General features: G+C 36.6%; 1 protein-coding gene across 1 annotated transcript in view; it reads right to left on the bottom strand.

Annotated features, from left to right (window-relative positions):
- Positions 1 to 12,864, bottom strand: part of RASGRF2 (Ras protein specific guanine nucleotide releasing factor 2) — a gene marked incomplete at its 5' end in the record, with an annotated part of 128,325 nt that overhangs the window by 51,881 nt on the left and 63,580 nt on the right. The window contains 4 exons of the mRNA XM_083357247.1: positions 272 to 354; positions 6,365 to 6,501; positions 7,435 to 7,501; positions 9,386 to 9,546. Of these exons, the coding sequence (XP_083213373.1) occupies positions 272 to 354; positions 6,365 to 6,501; positions 7,435 to 7,501; positions 9,386 to 9,546 (448 nt within the window). The remainder of the gene's footprint in view (positions 1 to 271; positions 355 to 6,364; positions 6,502 to 7,434; positions 7,502 to 9,385; positions 9,547 to 12,864) is intronic.

Here is a 12,864-nt window from a genome sequence, read left to right on the forward strand (position 1 = left end):
ACACATCCGGCCTGCAGGCCAGCAGTTTGACACCCCTGAGATAGATAGATGATAGATGATAGATAGATAGATAGATAGATAGATAGATAGATAGATAGATAGATAGATAGATAGATAATGAATAGAATGATTGACAGACAATACAATGTAACATTTTCCAATGAAATGCAGAATTAACAATACAATTAAATAAAACTGCTAAATTTTATTTAATCTGTATTTGAATTTAAACAAAACTGGACAACCATATATAACATTAGAATACACTTACTTGATCACATGTGGCACAGAGACTTTGGAATTTTCTTCAAATACTATTGTCATTAAACCATTGCACCGTATGTTGTCAACACACTACACAAGTTGATAAAAAAAATTATAGATTCATTTTTGCTCGATACTATATATCTCAGATCCTACAATTACAGAAGATAAAATTTATCTGGAAAAAATATTTAGTTAGTAGGAAAGATAGAAGGGATTGAACTGTCACATTTTTAACATTTTCAGAATTAAAACTAAAACTTTTTACTATTTAAAGTCCCTGAAGTTGCAAATGACTCGGTGTGCTGCAGAAATTAAAATGTTGGAGCAGAATAAGGAAAACCAAGATTCATGTCTATCTTCAACCCCGGAAGTTCATTGGCTGGCTTTGAAGTGAGCTTCATGTCTTGGCCTACTCGGATAAAAGCCTAGAATATCCTTGCAGTAAATAAGCCAATGAATAAATAATATTTGGTTTATTCTAAATATATTTCCCATCTCAAAATGTATCACTCCTGGAAACATTGCAAAACCACCAGTTTTAAATTCCTTTTGCAACAGGTCATTCAGTCCAAAGGCACTGAAAACAGCAGCTCCTGATTACTGGAAACAATTGAGGCCTTGAGGCCTCTGAAATAGCCATCTTCCAATAGTCATAAGATTATGTTTCAAAAAATGACAGTCTGCTGCTACGGATCTTTCCAGGAGCTGTTAGCAATTGGGCAGGCTCAAAACGGATTGGGGAATTAAGCTGTTCACTCTGCTATCTCTCACAGTTTCTGGACTTTATCCACCACTAGTTCCATTTACTGCTCTGAGGCAATATAATTTCCAGATAAGAATATGAAGGCAACTAGTGGAGCTGCTTCAGAGTGTGAGAAAGTCATGTGAGGTACTGAGCCAAGCTAATCCAACTTTATTTCAATATTAATCTTTCAGGACTTTATTTCTAGGGTGGATTAAGATCAAATTCAAATAGTAGCCAAAAATGAGGCCACTAGACTTGAGCCTGGCCCAGATTCCTCCATCCTAATAATCATCCATGGTGTGTCAAGTCATAGGGGGTCAGGAAATAGGCCTGGCCACAACAACTGAGCTGGTACTGTCTTTCATACATACATAATTGGCCAATCATGTATTAGTTACAAATGTTAATTTCACTATTTTTTAACTTTAAATATTTGTAATATTTTCCAACAGATGGGTTGGAAATAAATGTGTTAATACATTTGAAGTGTGTTTAAAATATGAAAGTGTGCTCAGTCTCTTTTTAAATAGAGTCTTGCAAAGAAACTCTTTCTGATCCATTCAAACATGCTATGCTTGTGGAAGCAGTTGTACAGACTGCCTTGATACAAGGTTATGAATCCACTGGAGTCTATACAGAACCATTTCAAAGACTATTCATTAAGGCATCAAACCCAAAGGCATGACAGCTGCCAGCAGAGGCCCAGGCTGGGCTGGAGAATCAATGATGGAGTGGGAGGGAGTTTTCTGGGAAGCTTGGATTGATGGGATGTTAGATTGCCAGAGAAATGTCGCTGGAGAAGAAGCATGCAGCATGGCATTGTGTTGTTTGTTAGTTGGCTCAAAACACAGAGGTTGGTGTCTGGTTAACCCTTTTGAATTTAACTTGGCTGGTGGCTGGGCAAGGTTCAGCTTTAACTGAGTCTCCATCAGAACTGAGTTTCTGCATCTCTGGAACCAGCTTTGTATGCTTTGTATGGACAGGTTGTGAGAGTGACATGGAACTTTGGGTTGCTTTTTGGGAGTGAAACATGAAGGGAGCCATGAAAGAATGTTGAATTGAGAGGATGAGAAGACTTAACGATGAGCCAATGAGAACTCCCAGAGGTTCTGTGATACAGATAACTGGATCTGAGTCCTTCTGGTTGAGGTTCAGGTTTAGGGGACAATTGGGATTGTTGTTGTACTGGCCTCCCTGCTTCACAATATCATCGTTGTCTTAACCAGATTCCATCACCAGGCTGATCATAGAGACCCCGAGTTTGTTGGATCTTGGGGACTTAAATTTCCTATCAGGTGACATTGAATCAAGAATAGCTCAGGAGTTCATGATCTCTCTAGCAACTTATCACACTTTGGATCTTCTGCTTATTTTCTGCTGCTTCCAGAAGACTTGAATGTTCCTTGTACAAGTCAGTTTCAGGTGCTTAATTTTAACAGTCTCCCCCTACCCTGACCTGGAGGCTTGTATTCCTCTGGGGCAGACATGTCAAACTCACAATGTCATGTGACGTCGCACGACGTATCAGAGCTTTTTCCCCATTGCCGGCAATGGGGTGGGTGTGGTTTCCTGATGAAGTGTCTAGCCCGCAGGCTGGCAGTTTTGACACCTCTGCTCTGGGGTATTCTGAGCAGTTTTTTCCACATCAGACATCTTTGAATCTGAGCTGGCCACCACAGGTGAGATCAGCCTCACTTGGTCATATATTCTGTGTTATCAATATGCAGATGATACCTATTGTACATCTAGGCCATCCAAGTGTTGCTGATGGTATACTTCCCCAGTCTCTGGAGGCTACATGGGCCTGGATGGAGTTTAGTTGTAACCAGATCAAGTGACTGTGGGCCAGGACTCAAGACATTGACTCTGAAGAAGCTGCTCCAGCTGAATCAATGGACTGTTAATCTCAGGGGACATCAAGTCAGGAATCATTTGAGATTGATCACTTGAGATTGATCAAGAACAGCGCCATAAGAACAGCTGGAGAAGTCAGATGATGAAGTAATGATGAAGTATGGCCTCTAAGCCCTTGAACTCAGTGAGAAGACTGGAGACAATAGCAAAGGCATTTACTCAGACTCTTTGCCAAACAAAGAACTAACTAGTCTAATTAAAGATAGCTGTCTGAAGCCTGATTTAAGCCAAGACCCATGTTTCTCTGTTGGAAACAACCATCTGAACTCCTGCTCTGTGAATCCTGCCTGTGTAAAACCCCTAAAACTCTGGCCTTTAGACTAGCTGACAAATGTAACTTAACTCTCTGATCTTCCTACTGGATTTTGATTTCTTTTCTGTATGTTCCTGTTGAAAGTGAAACTACTCACACAAACTTTCTTTTCCAGAGACTCCATTTTAATTTACATTTCTTTCCTTGTCTGCCATTATCTACTCAAGCTTGAGTAAATTGCTATTCTCACCTAACAACTGTGGGTTTGAAATCTGAAACAGGATACTTCATGCCCTGGTCACCTCATGATTGGGATTACTACAATGTGCTCTAAATGAGGCTGCCCTTTAAAATTACTGAAAGTAGCAGCTGATTCAGAATGTGGTGGCACAAGTAGTAATGAGTGTGTCATTGTGAGCTGTACTAACCACCAGTTGGCTTCTAGGTGCAATTCAAGATGTTGGTGAAATGCGCTAAATGAATAACCTTGCAGAAAAGAAGAAAGAGTGCAACCAATCATCAGATAAATGAAATCTGAGTCTGAGGAAGAACTGTAATCCAAATAAGCATCTCAGTCAAGATCCTCCCTAGTTCTTATAAAGGAAGGGGGAAGCCCATTGAGACTTGTAAGAATCTGTTATTGTAACTTTATTATAATTATAAATTATAAATAATTATAAATTTTATATACTTTATTATAATTATAAATATACATGACTTTGCTTTCCTATACTAGTTTACCTTGAAAGGCTGGTGGTTGGTTATTATTTTTAAAGGCCTTGATGGCATAGGGTCTGGTTATTTGAGGGATTGCCTGTTTTTAATAGTGACTACTCATCCAGTAAACTACATCAAAGTGGCTGTGCTTTGGGACCTGTCAATTAAACAATGTCACCTTTTGGGGCCTAGAAGATGTGACTCCTACTTTTTGCAGTAGCATTGCCTTAGCGCTCCCTGGGCTATCACGCTGATAATGTTCCAAAAGGCACTGAAAACCTTGCTGTTCTCCTAAGCCAAGGGTGTCAAACTCGCAACGTCACGTGATGTGTCGCAATGTATCGTGAGTTTTTTTCCATTGCCGGCAACGGGGTGAGCACAGTTTCGGCATGAGGCATCCAGCCCACGGACCGGCAGTTTGACACCCCTGTCCTAAGCCCTAGGATAGGGTGGTGGGAGAGCCTTTGTAAGATTCTATTATGTTGTTTCACATGGCTTTTCTGGATATACATATTTTATTGTTTTAACTTCTTTATTGCATAAAACACACACAACCAAATAGAGTCATACATTTTTAAATCTATAAAATAAATAATATTTTTCTGCTATTGTTCCTAATACAATAAAATAGTTGGCAGGAAACAGTCAACTCTAGTTTGTTTTTTTCAAATTTAGCACACAGAAGGTAAACGAGAATATATAACCATGTGGCCTCAGAGCTTTGCCCTTTAATTTAAGTCCCATTAAATAATGACAGACAAATTTAATCTGCAATTAAAAGTTTAATTGCATAATATACCAATTAGCTGTAATTATAATCCAGTTACCATTGCATGGAGAGAGAAAAATGAATGCTGGTTTGTTGGTTTTTCCTTTACTATCAGATAAATTCAGATCAGCTGAGCTGATCTCAGCAACTAATGTAAGTTTTGCAACTTTAACTGAAAAAAAATATTATTTTTGTAGAAACACCATGAAATATGTATTGGCAGTTATGTGAATATAATCTGTATTCCATCTATGAACTATTTTTGTACTCAGTTCTTGGCAGTTCTATACAAAATCTTCTATACTATTTAAAATATATAAACATATATAGTATCTAAGTGCAGTATAATCTTGCATAGTGACCCTTCCAAGCTACTGTTCCATTTTCTTATTTTCATTGCCAGAACCTATTTACTTTTAACTATTTTACAATTAACACAATGAATCCATGCAATCAAGGACATAGACTTGGTACAGTTGTAACATAAAATCAAAAATAAAGGCCGTTCCAGAATATCCAGATTTGGCCACTTTCAATTCTCTTCAACCTTCAATTCAATTTTCTTTGGAAACTTTTTCTGTGTGTAGGAACAGTTCCATGCAGGTGAAAATGTGCAGATACAATAGATTTTTAAAGAATTCTGGAAAAGGAAACTAATGACATCTGCACGCAATGACTTTGTGCATAAAAACTAAAGACAAGCTTTTTCCAATCTGATACTCTTCCAACTGAATCGTCAGTCAGCATAGCGATTCACAGTTCTAAGCTAAGCTATTAAATAAAATGAAAATGATCTCTGTGTGAAAACAATTCATAGGAAAATTGGGGCTTGTTTTTTTCATGGTATTTAGAAACCAACTACTGAAACTTAAGAAAGTCTTATTTTATGCTACATTCCTCTTCTATCACTTGCTCTTTGTGTGTGTGTGTGTGTGTGTGTGTGTGTGTGTGTGTGTATTAAATATTTGTCAAGTCATTTGAATATGCCTTGCTAATTATCTCTCTCTTTCCTGTTTTGGCCTAACAAGGCTATCCACAGGATATAGTCACAACTTATGACAGCTCATTATTTGTGTATATTATTCAAATTGCTAATATTTAATGCTGGGAAACAGTAGCAGCCCAAAGTCACTTAACTGGCTTCACAGATGAATAACGATTTAAATTAAGAATTTTCCACTCCAAATGCAGGACACTAGTTGCTATGACAATGGGGGTGCGGTGGCCTAGTGGGGGGGGCGCAGTGGCCTAGTGGGTAAGAAACTTAGCTTGTAGACTGGAAGGTTGGCATCCCATGTGATAGGATGAGCTCACATACTTCTCCCAGCTGCTGCCAACTTAGCAGTTCTAAAGCATGCAAGTAGATAACTAGGTATCACTTTGGTGGAAAGGTAACAGTGTTCTATGTGTCTCAATGTACAGTCATGCTGGCCACATGACCACAGAAGAGTCTTTGGACAATGCTGACTCCCTTGGCTAGGAAACAGAGATGAGTACCACCTCCTAGAGTCAGACATGACTGGACAGGGGAAATCTTTACTTTTACTTGCTATGTCAGCATGCCACTCATTCACCAACACCACATTCAAAGCAATTAAACAGTTATATTCTGTTAATAATTCATACATTTTATAATGAGCTCCAAGACAACATTAATGTGCTGAATGAATTAGGCAGTATTCCCCCCCCAACCGATTACCTGACTAATGTCACTGGTCCATGCTGCTTTTTCCTGCTGCGAAGGGGCTAAAAGGACCACTGTAAATGGAGGTGCACCTGCAGGATCTACCACAATTCTGAAATCAAGGTGCCCAAATACTTGCCCAGAACCTTTCGCTTCATGGTTGAAAGAGAAACAGAATTTGGCAATTAGAGGTTGAAATGCAGAACCTAGATTATATCACAGTGCAGAGACAAGTACTTTCCATAGTGATGTATAGATATGGCCAAAATTCAAATTTCAAATTTAGTATCTTTGACCAGTGATATTTTTAAACACTGCAGACTCATGCAAATGTAAAATATTTTTGGCTCATAGAATTTATAATTAAGCAAATGAAAAATTAAATTATGTGTTCCAGTTAAAACCTATTCACCTGAGGTAAAATATATACATCTGACTCTATTATGACAATACAGCATTGACTTTTAATTGACAAGACACCTAATTCAGAGCCTACTCTGTGCTAATCATCATAGCAGAGCAAGCAAAATAGAGGTATAAACTGACTCCTAATTTTTATTGGTGGGGAATGGAAGGCTCTACACACTCAGTACTCAGGTGACCCTGAGGACACAGACAAATCTCCAGGTGGCCTTAACGACTCTCTAAAAAATACAAATGATCAGCTGTCTACAAGGAATATAAATCCTTCCATTCCCTGCCATCCAGTCAGATTTGAAGAAGCTTCTTGGATGAGAAGTGAAAGTTCTTCAAAGCAAAGCAGGAAAGTCCAGTTGCCTCCTGAAAAAGCACCCTTGGGATTTTGGATTGCCATTGCCTTCTGCCTAAAACTGAGACATAGTGACTGGCCAAAGTCAACTGGCTGGCTTTGTCCTTAAGGTAGGACTAAAATTCAGAGCCTCTCAGTTTCCAGTCTGGTATAGTGATAAATAAATTAACACATATATACATACAGTTTCTATTTCTTGAATCAAAATTTTTATTATAAACACTCTCTCTGTTTATACTAATTTCATTAAGTGAAAAAAAATGCTATTTTTTAAAGAAAATTTTACAACTCCATAAAACAATTTGACAGAACTTACATTCATCATCATTCATATCAGTTTCCTCAATCAGTGTGCATTCTATTAATGAAAGGACACCTCCTGCCTAGAGACATAAATTGCATTTTTTTCAGAAACCTATTTCACCATTCTTCAGTTTAAAAGTATATAAAATTATATAATGTAAAGTACAATCCATGAATACAAACCTAGAGTAAACCTCATTCAATATACTTCTAAGTGGACACGGTGTGTGGTGTGAGGACATTGTGTGTGGTGGTGGTGGGGAAAAGGGATTGAGAACTTTCAAGTCAGTTTCAACTCCTGACAACTGACTGGACAAGTCCCTGCACTTTTCCTGGCAACGTTTTCAGAAACAGTTTGCCACTGCTTTCTTCCTAGGTCTCAGAGAGATGAAATGGCTCAAAATCACCTAACTGGCTTCATGCATACAGGAGGACTAGTTTCTATACTGTACATGGTATAAGGCATTATTCCAATAACTAGATGAGTTTCTTAAATTAAGTACAGAGAACATTATTATTTCCAGCAAAGAATGTGGAAATGCATGGACCTCCTTTTTTCAATTAAAACAATTCTGTGTTATCCCAGTTCAACCAAAAAATAATTTTACTTATAAGATTAATAAAAACTACAGTATTTCAATACAGCAGAAGCAATGTTTTGACAAAATAAGAACTATATTTAAATAGAAATTACAACATATCTTTATCTAAATGTATTAATATTGCAATTCCAGAAATATTCTGTAATATAAAGCTATACTAGAAATTCTATATTATATTTAAATGTTCTATAAAATAATTGAAAAAAACTTGTCAAAACCAAAAGGATGTCAGATCCAGCCCTGAAACAGCAAAATCCAATGGAGTCCAATCCTTTATTTGCTTACACCAAATGGACAGAATTTGCCAATGTATAAAAGCTATAACTCTCTACCTGAATAAATATATCCTGAGAGGAACTAGGGCAGTGATGGCGAACCTTTTAGAGACCGAGTACCCAAAACCCACCCCACCACCCCCATCCTGCCCCCGCTCCACCCCGTCTGCTCCACCCCCTGCCTGCTCCACCCACCACCTTCGTGGCCTGCTGCAGATTGCCCAGGTGGCCCTGCAGTGCCATGGCATCCACACCCTCTGCCCACACCCTGCAGCATCATCTACACACGATGGGGCATGAGGGCGGAGTCCTGTCCCTGCTGCCCAGCTGCACTGTTCCGTGCGGGCCGCACCCAGGGGCAACTCTCCTCCGGGGGGGCTGCTGGTGAGGAGAGAGCCGTGGGGCTGGGGCAATGGCATGTTTGCCTACAGAGAGGTCTCCAAGTGCCGCCTCTGGTACGCATGCCATAGGTTTGCCAGCACTGAACTAGGGTATGGCAGCCTCTTAATGTGGGCTTCTCTCTGATGGAATATATTGCCTCCTTCCTGGGAAAGCTCTGTGCTGCCAACCCTCGCTTCCACTGCTTCCCCACATGCACATTCCATCACAAATAATGAAAATACAAAATGACATATTAAAAGGAGAAAGGTGATTAGAGAAAAACATTAAAGGAAGAAGCAGAATTTCAATGCCAGGTGGTAATTTTGAATTACCTGCTGGAAGATATTTAACTTAGGAAGGCAGAGATGTGGAAATGCATGATAATCCACCTGATTCTTTAGAAAATATTTTAATTATTTTCTGAACTATACATTCACTTTATAATATTTATTTTAAAAACAATCAAAATAAAGGAATTTTGGTCTAGAATTATTCAGATAAAATAAACCATCATATATAAATACAAAAAGACCCCTTAAACATGTTAAAATTATAACTGAAAGCTCTGATTGCTTGGGTGTAGTCTTCTTTTTGCAAAGATTTATATTATTTTACTGCAATTAATCAGAACAATTATATATTTTATTTTATTATATGTTCTACAATTCACTATACTAGTCATAATTTTTGTTACAAAAGTATGTACCTTAAGTAGATGCAACTTTCCTCCAGAGCTCCTTGTACAAATTAAAAAGTGCTTTGTAAATAGAAAACATTGCCTTTCTCCTTCTTTTTTCAAAGACAATGATCCCAGGCGAACTTTACTAAGTTTTCCCCTCTCAACTGATGGGACTTGAATAAGAGTTCCTGGTAAGCAGAAAAGCAAATAATACTCTGTAAACATATAATACACATAAATAATTCTTATTTTTTTATGGTTTACAATAAATTCAGTGTCATACATCTGTAGCCAACTAAATGACAAATTTAGATGACCATATAAATCTTTCCATAAAATATTTGGCTGCAATCGTGAAATCAATTCAAGTTATCAAATATAATAATGCACAAGACTGTAATATATTCCTTATGTAGAACTATAACTTGAAACCCAAGGTCCAGTAACAAAACTTACCTTGTCCTTTGCTGAGGACAATTTTCTCTTATAATATATAAAGCTCATTTACCAACCAATGGAAGGAATAAGATATAATACACGCTCCTCTAAGCATCCTCAACCAACTAATAGTGGCTGAGTATTCTGGAAGTTGTAATGTCAATATATTTGGAGAACAGCGTATTAAAAGAGTGCTAACACACTGTGACTAATTAATACATATTTCTTTTATATATTTCTAAAAGGGTTTTAAGTCTCAGGTTTAACCAGCAGTAGAAGCAAAAACAGAACAGAAGAGGAAAAAGTCTGGATTTGCAAACAGAAGTCCACAGATATGATCTGATTTCATTCTTCAATATTTAAGTACATATTATAAGGTTAGGATACAAAATTATGCATATAATTCTTTATTAAACTGCATTTTTCTATTTTCAGAATTTATTGATATTTTGCTACATGCTAGAAATACAGTAGTTGTATTTTGGTTTTATAATTGTGCTATATAATTTGTATTATTATATTTTTTTGTAAACAGATGCAACATTTTATATTTAAATATGAAACAAACTTAAATAAAATAAAGAAGATGGATGGTTAAAGAAATATAAATATTAATCCCAATTTATTCTCACAATGCTATAAAAAGAGTAATTTGGTTATGTGCAAACACAGATTTATTCCAGGCATTATGTAAACTTCAGGTTAACTGAAGATTAAAACCAAGTCTCTCCAATCTAAGACGATATCCACTATATCACTGTGTTCACATGCTGAATCAAGGGTCTTCAAATGTGGTTTGCTTGGGTTTAGAGATATACCCATTCATGGATTATTCTAACAGATAAACAAGGCAAATAATGTGTGTTCAACAAACCAAGAATAAAAAATGTAGCTTATGAGGCTACAAACCTATCTCTAAAATATTAAATAGATGCAATGACATAATACTTATGTGAGGTTAAATCTAAATGAAATCACTGATATTAAAATATACCTGAGATAAAGTTGAATTACATACTTAACATATTCATTTATTGTAATGTAAATTCCTCTGAAGTTTGTAGCCCTTTCATCCAAATTAATCAGGTTTACTTAGAATTGGAAATAGCAATCTTTTAAGTATACAGCACTGAGACATTCTTTTAAATACAGAAAGCAAACACAAACTTGAATTACAAGTATTCTAGGATTTACTTTTTTAAAGTGGCTGTGAGAAAACAATATTGGTGATTTTCTTTTGGGTAACAACACAGAATTCTAAAAATATGAGTCAATATGAGCAATATAATACACTAAATGTAATTTTGCTATACTATAATTTATTGAATTTCAAATTTTTAGACAAATAAATAAAACTGACCCAAGACAATACACATCTTTGTGGGATCTATTTACACAAGATACTGGATCTCAACAAATACATTCATATGAAGCCAATTATGAAAGTATTTTAATGTGGACACCAACCATATAATGTAAAAATACGTTCTTTCTATACAATAGGTCACAATTTGCAAGATACAAACTGACCTTTTAAAGAAGACTCACTGTAATAGTAAAATTCAGAGGTAAATCTTTTTCATGAGCCCCATTTAAATGAGGTCCTTAATGAAACTTGATTCCAAATAAACATATTTTGATACTTTTAAAGTTATTGTGTGTATGCGTGAGAGAAAAAGAGAGAGAAAGGGAAAATAACAGAGGTTACCAGTGTGATTTAATACTTAAGGTGCTGGACTAGCAGTTGGGAGACCCAGATTCCAGTTTTCCTTTAGTCACAGAAACCACCTGGGTGACTTAGTCTCTCAGCCCCAGACTAGGAAGTCAAACAAATCTATTTACCAACCCACACTGGATGAATGTAGTAGATTCTACTCCATAACCTTTAATGATTGATTCGGGATTACAGCGATAATAATTATAACATATTGTGTGTATATGCATAGGCACAAAAGTAAACATGCAGTGAATACATATTAATATACCAAAATATAATACAATTAACACACAACATTAAGAGTCATACATATTAGCATAGTTCTATAAAGATTACCCATGATTAGTGATTTAATAAAGATATTAAATAATATTAGATAATAAAGATATTAATAAAATTCACTTGCCTTTTTGTAGTCTATGTACAACAGAGCTTTTTTAGCTTTAAATATTTCAAGCATAATCCCCTCACAAACATAAAAAAGATCAAGACATCATCAATAAACTTATTTAATTCCATGCTGTCAGAAATATTTCCCAAGTACCCAGTTATCCAAAGCATCTGATAAGGATGCTTTGTAATAAAACCCTGGAAAAGTTTTTAAAATAATGACAATGAATCATGTACTTCATCCATGCAACAATGTTGATAGACTCTACTTACCAAGGAAAATAGGTGGGTATGGAATGTTGCAAATACATCAGATGGTTGAAGAAGAAAAAGGGGCATTAGAAGAATAACTGAAGGATAATGAAGAAGATGCACTGAAGCTAGTATACCAGGAAGGCCTACTGAGTACAGGAGAGACCAAACTGGCCTACAAGAAAGACCAAATGAAGAACAGAAAAGAGGCGTGGGAAGACAAAGCATTATATGGCCAGTACATTAAAAAAAATAGCAGGGGAAACAGATAATAGCAAGAACTGGCAATGGCTAAGAGCAGGAAAGTTGAATAAAGAGACACAGGAGTTAATTCTGGATGCACAAGACCAAGCCTTAAGAACAAATGCATATAAAGTGAGAAGACAGCAACAGACAGCAAGTGCCACCTTTACAAAGAAGCTGAAGAAACAGTGGATCAACTGGCTAGCTGCTGTAACTAGATTGCCCAGACTGACTACAAACAATGGCACGACAAAGTAGCAACAATGGTGCATTGGAAGATTTGCAAGAAATACTATCTGCCTGCGACAAAGAACTGGTGGGTCTATAAAATAGAGAAAGTAATAGAAAATGAATAAGCTAAAGTGCTCTGAGACTTTAGAATTCAGACAGACAGGCACCAGCTATATAACACCACAGACTTAACAATTGTTGATAAGAAAGACAAAAAAGTCTGGCTAGTGGATGT

The sequence above is a fragment of the Vipera ursinii genome (genome assembly GCF_947247035.1).
Source record: "Vipera ursinii genome assembly, chromosome: 2".
Classification (NCBI taxonomy): Eukaryota; Metazoa; Chordata; class Lepidosauria; order Squamata; family Viperidae; genus Vipera; species Vipera ursinii.